Below are 6786 nucleotides of genomic sequence, written 5' to 3' on the forward strand. Positions count from 1 at the left end.
GTTTCTAGATGATTATTTGAATTTTCAATTCCTTTTTGATCTCCTCCATAGCTTGCATCCAATTCTCCATTTGTTTTTGTTTGTTTGTTTTCTTTTTGAGGCTTTGCTTGACGTTTCCTGGATCTCATTCTTGTCCCCTAGTTCCATTCTTTGGCATTTATCCTCATAGAAGTTTTCAATTAAAACTTTTATTTCTCTTGTTTACTTATTTTATTTTTTTATTTTTTGATTAAGTACAATTCTCCAAGTGGTGGATTTAGGAGAATGTCCTGCCTAATGGACTCCAAAATTCCTCCCTGCCAGCTGTTATCAGAATCCTGGGCCTTGTGTGGTGGGTCAGAGGCAAACCCTCTCTGTCTCTGTGTGAGGTTTCAAACAGTAAGCAGAATCTTGTCATAGGTCTCAGCAGGCTGGGTGGGGGAAGGTGCTTCTCCCTTTTACTATAAAAATATATGGACTGTGCCTACCTCTCAAGTTATTTTCACTAGGTGAGTCTTGTGACTTCTTGTTGGGTTGGGATTTCTGTTTGCTTTGAAGCTCAATATGAGTATTAGTTTGGAAGAATTGTTGGAGAGAGAGGTTATGACTTTAGATACTTCTAAGCCACTATCTTGGCTCTGCCCAAAAATATTATTAAAAGTTGCCTTTCTTTATAATTTAATTCTTAAGGACATATTTTATTCAAAGTAACTAGATTTCTTTATCAAGAATAGGAAAAACATGTAGGGACTCTAATTGTCTTTTAGGAGACCAGGAAACACTCAGGAAAGAACAGGGATGATAGTAAAGTCAGTTATACTAATATTTCCATTACATTATCACTCACCTTCCCTAATCTCTTATTCTAAGACTTATTTATTCATATGTTTCTGAAATTTAGAAGCATAAGAGAAAACCAGACTAATCTAGTATATACCTCACAAATTTTTCTTTCTCAATTCACTTCCAGGTCCACAGAAAAAGTCTGAGGGCAAAAAAGACTAATAACTTATCTGAGATATTAAAAGTAATAAGAACATATATTATTCCAAATTTTCTTCTGAAACTTGATCAAGTAATTTTAACTGGTCTCGTTTTATTTAAATATATTGCAAGTGTGTTGTGAAATCCCATCATAGAATAAAATAATTCTCAATGTAATATAGAAAAGATGAGAAGAGGAAGTGTTAAAATGTGCCATGGCTAACTAAAAAAAGAAAAAAAAAGCTTCCTTCAGTATTAATTTTACCATCATTGGTAAATAGCATGGATATAAAAATTTAGATAATTTTTAAGTAATATTTTATTTCCTACCATTCTCAGAGACAATAAGTATATATATATATATATATATATATATATATACACATACACACATTTATATATATACATACACACATACACACACATATATACATACACACATATATGTATATGTATATGTATATATATATATATATATAAATTGCTTAGCATATTTTAGAGGAAGAAATAGTTTCGGTGAGATGGTTTTGTTCATCTTTAGGCTTAGTGCTCTGGTTTTGAGTCAGAAGGAGATATCTAATTAAAAATTAACAAGTGACCTGGGGAGAAGAGCTGTTCCCACAAGGTAGGTCTCCTTTCTACTTAAATAACTCTGGTTGCTTTGAGTACACAGGTTTTCTGGGGGGGAAGAATGACAATTCCTATACATGGTCCAGCAGTGATTTCTGGAAATACTGAGTGAAAAATCATTGTTTTTGAATTTGGAACCCAGGTCTGGTCTTTGGATTCATGGGGTCTAGATTCCTATATCTTCTCTGACCTCTACTATCTGCCTGTCTTGGATATATCATTTAAATACCCTGGACATTGTGTGGTTTTCTTTTACATTTATGTCATTGAATAGCTAGAGTGAATCACCTTGGAATTTCCCTCCAATCAACATTAAATTTATGATTTCAAGGGCAAGTGAGGTATATTATAGAGTGGGGAGAGAATTTAGCTAATATTTAAAGAAAACTTGTATCAAATCTCACTGATGATTCAGCAGAATAAAACAGAACAAATCATTAAGCAGGCATGAGCTTCAGATTTCTCATATTCAACATGAAAGAGGGAATAATTGATGTGGTATTTATCTTACATGAGTTTTTGCACTGATCTAGGGATATAATGTACATAGTAGATTCTACCACCAAATGGCAATTATTACAAGATTTGCATTATTTAAAATGTATTCAACATAGAAAGAAGGATTGGAACTCAATTTTCACCAATTCAGGAAAGGTAAGCTAAGACTCAGTAGTTTATTTACTCTGACTTTAGGAGAGATAGAGTGTTGTCTAGATGATTGAAAAGAATCATTCTATAGAGAATGAAATTTCATTCTGGAATCATAGGATCTGTGTTCAAATCCTCCTCTTACTTATTTCTTTGTTAAGTTTGGCAAGTCACTTAAGTTTCTTGTGTCTTAATTTCATAACTTTTTTAATTGAATGGTTGTTTCTAGATGATTTCTTCTGTTGCTTAAATTCTCCACCCCGTGATCTGTAATTTCACCATTTACTCTATGTTACATGGTTTTTCTCAGGATTCATGATTCAGTAAAGATAATGCTTATATTAACTTAAATTCTTAACAGGGATCTCAGCCTCAAGATTGCATATGGCACTTTTCATTCTGAGATATGACTCATAACCATTTTAAATGACAACATTGTTAGGAAAGCAATTTGCAAACCATAAAGCCCTTCCCCAATTAAAAGGTTTGTTGTATTAATATTCATATTCATAAAAGTTCACTGTTAACCATCAGATACAATATACTAGAGTATATATAATGACTAAAAAATAAAAGGACCTATATTATTTGAACCCTTTATATTTTGATACAACTGTTGAAAATATCATTTGAAAATTAAATTGGGTAAGAACTCTACATTAAATTTATTAATATTAGCTTTGTTATATACATTATTATCCAGGAAAGAAAATTAAAATCACATGTACCATTATATATTTCTTACCAAAAAATCAATGGTAAGATCACCGACTTGTTGTACATATAGTCTCAAGAATAATTCCTAAAATGGTTAGGAATTAGGACTCTCTTTTTGTATGTGAAGAAACTATAAGAAAATATACCCAACATTTTCCTGTGACTCAGTGTCTGGTTAGTCTAATGTAAATAAGTTTTATTCCTTTTGAAAACTGAAACCAATTGGGCAGGGAAATGCCTTAGTCATGAATTATTTTTCCATTTTTTCCATGATGCTCCAAAATATTTTTTCATATTTTCCCTTTTGGGTCTCTGACAAACTAGATGTGCAGAAAATATACAGGCAAAAATTCACAACTCCTTTGATCTAAAATAATATCTAACATTTATTAAGATGGGAATTATAATTATTTTTAACTTTCATGAATATTTTTCACACATTATACCACAAATACTTCCAGAAATAACTTCCCATCCAGGTCTGCTTTAATCAAAATTTCTCCTGCAATAAAATAAAAGAAGTTAAACAGAATCAACTGACAAAGTAATCTTATATACAAGACATGCTCTACACCCTTTTGAGAAAATGGAAGTAGGTTAAATATATTTTATACAGTCATCAAGAAAATGACTTGTTATGCTTCATTGCATTTTCTTCTGTCTCCTTAAATCCATATAATTCTTCTTAGTTCTGCCATAGTTCTCCCCATTCTTTTGTCATCAAATCATACCATATATTCTATTAGATTTTTATCTTACAAATTGTTCAATTTTTCTCTAATTTTGAGAAATTGGTATCCAAACATGTTAGTTCCAAAATTTTGACTTAATGGGGGAAAACCACTATAAATATCACTGTTCATATTGACCCTTTATTTCTACCTAATCTCCTTCAAGACTTTGTTCTATTATATTTTCCAAATAGGTGGGCAAATCTAATCACTATTTAATTATTTTTGCATAACTCTCTCTGTAAGCAATATTCATATTGCTATCCAATTGGAAATATGTAAAATCAATGTAACCATATTGTGAATAACTAGGCAGCTAGGTGGTGTAGTGGCTAGAGTTCTGGGGTTTAGAGTCAGGAAAATCCTAATTCAAATATGGCCTCAGAAACTTACAAAATGTTTTGCCCTTGGCAAATTATTTAATTTTTGTATGCCATAGTTTCCTTAACTACAAAATGAAGATAATAATTACCTCTCAGGGATATTCTAAGAATCAGATAAATTAGTATTTATAAAATGTTTAATATAGTGCCTGCATCTTGTTAAATAAATGCTTATAAATTTACCTTCACCCTAACTGAAAAATGTTTTATTATATGTTAAAACATATATATATATATATTATATAAAAATAAAACTATTCTTGAATGATTACTAAATTAGAATTCAGCAATGGGGATGTATTTTGGTATGGAATATATGGTTAATGCTTCAGTAATAATGCCCTGATATAACCTCCTCATATGATTAATGAACATCTATCAATAAATGGAAATACAAGAGAATTTCAGAAAGAAAAAAAATCAGAAAATACAAGGAAGATTCTTTCCCCAAACGTTTTTAAAATCTGGTCAGAGAGAGACACAGTAAAAATACAAATAATAAATATAACATACTTCTTAAATCACTTATTAATTTTAAAATGTGTGGATTATTTAAAAACATTTTTTAGTTATTGAGAGAATGAAGGGACTAATTTAAGGGGGACAATTAAAGAAAGCTGATAGGAGAAAGGAAATGGGAATTGGGAAGGCCAGAATTTATAGTAAAGAAATCTTTTAAGTCAGGAGTGACATATCTTTCTGTAATTAAAATAAAAGTTTAAAAGCCTAAAGCTCATAAAGATAATGATATATTAGAGAAGTCATTATATTCACAATTTATCCACACCTACTCTACAAAATATATTGTGCCTCCTCTCAAGAGATTGTAATCTTTAAATGAATAGATGTGTTGTTTTATTATACATTTTTTTGATGTTTGGACTAGTTTGTCAATTTTATTGTCTCTTTTTTGTTCATATGTAAATCCAAATGTCCTCCAATCCTAGGAAATGGATTTTTACTTTAAGTTGAAGGTATAGCACTGATGATGTAACACTTGAATCAATAATGAAACTTGACACATAGTAAATGTCAAAGTTGGATGGGAATTTAAAGTCTTTACTATATAATATCATGGTTGAAAATTACATAGGGCAGAATATCAGAAATGGTGCGAGGCTTAAAAAATAAACTATGAAATAAAATGTAACTTATGAGTAATGTAACTGAATACCCTCATTTTACAGGTAGAGGACAAGCATGATAATTGGAAATTAATGAATTCAAGATTTCCAGAGAAGGGATAAATGGAAATAATGGCAGAAGTAAATCTCAGCCATGCGAAGGAATTCATTCTTTTGGGATTCTCTGACTTACCTACTCTCCAAGATACTCTATTTAGTATTTTCTTAGTCATTTATATAAATATCCTTATTGGAAATGGACTCATTATTGTAGTTACAAAATCTGATAAAGCTCTCCAAACCCCAATGTATTTTTTTCTTGGAAATTTTGCATTCTTGGAAATCTGCTATACATCAGTCACTCTTCCAAGGATGCTGTCAGACCTTTGGACTCAGAACAAAAATATTTCTGTGCTGGCCTGTGCTACTCAACTTTGCTTCTTTCTTATTCTAGTAGTCTCTGAGAGTCTTCTTCTGGCTGTAATGGCATATGACCGCTATGTAGCCATCTGTAAGCCACTCTATTATACTCTTATTATGAACCAGAAAGCATGTATACAGCTAGTGGTTGTCTCCTGGATCACTGGGACCCCTGTCCTGATAGGGCAGACATATCAGGTTTTCTCATTACCCTTCTGCAATTCTAATATAATTAATCATATTTTCTGTGACATGCCTCCATTAATGAAGTTGGCCTGTGGGAACACAACTTGGAATGAGATCTTGGTCTATGTAGAAGTTGTATCATTTGGGTTTATTCCCTTTGTGCTGATACTTTATTCTTATATTAAAATCTTCATTACCATCCAAAAGCTTCCATCAGTAATGGGAAGATCCAAAGCCTTCTCTACTTGCTCTTCTCACTTAATGGTTGTGGTATTATTTTATGGATCTGGTATAGTTGCTTATTTACAACCTAAGACCAGTTACGTGGCAGGAATAGAGAAAATGCTTTCTCTTTTCTACACCATTATAACTCCAATGTTTAATCCTCTGATATACAGCCTAAGGAATAAGGATGTCATTGTGGCAATGAAAAAATACTTTTTAAATGTAAAGTGTCATGAAGCAATGAGATAAAATTAAGCATCACTATTCTCTATAAGCTTATTTTGCTCACAATTTCTCTAGAAAGCTGATTCCTAGTTTTTTTTTCTATCTGCCTTTGAAATCATCACCATTTTCACCTTCTCAACTCCTGGGGATATTTGTTGTCATTCAAGACATGGAATCAAAGGTACTTATATATTATTGAAGAGTAAACTTATTCTATAGCAATGACAACATTATTAAGGAATTATCTTTCTTATTAAAGTGAAATGATAAAATGAGATTATTAGATAAATATATTAGATTGATATCATGAAATATCTGAAAAAATACACAAGAAACCTAGGTTATTGTGCAACTCTTCATTAAGACGTCCAAGAAGAATCCTCCATTTGTAGATTATATTATAAGATGGATCTGTTAATTGTCTTTGTTCTTAAATAATGGTCAATATCAATTGACCAAAAATATATTTTATTACTTTTTAAAAGGAAATTGTGTATCTGGTGGTCACCAGAACTATGATTTGGTATGTATGTG

At 31.1% G+C, this 6786-nt stretch overlaps 1 protein-coding gene across 1 annotated transcript; it reads left to right on the plus strand.

Moving 5' to 3' along the window:
- Positions 1 to 5319: 5319 nt before the first annotated feature.
- LOC100021975 (olfactory receptor 10AG1-like) lies at positions 5320 to 6276 on the plus strand. Its single transcript, XM_001373934.3, has one exon. The coding sequence runs from the start codon at positions 5320 to 5322 to the stop codon at positions 6274 to 6276; it is 957 nt and encodes a 318-aa protein (XP_001373971.3).
- Positions 6277 to 6786: the final 510 nt, after the last annotated feature.

The sequence above is a fragment of the Monodelphis domestica genome, chromosome 6 (genome assembly GCF_027887165.1).
Source record: "Monodelphis domestica isolate mMonDom1 chromosome 6, mMonDom1.pri, whole genome shotgun sequence".
Lineage (NCBI taxonomy): Eukaryota > Metazoa > Chordata > Mammalia > Didelphimorphia > Didelphidae > Monodelphis > Monodelphis domestica.

What these genes read in the sequence shown, in the direction of transcription:
- LOC100021975 (XM_001373934.3), top strand. Translation starts at nt 5,320, where the DNA reads ATGGAAATAATGGCAGAAGTAAATCTCAGCCATGCGAAGGAATTCATT.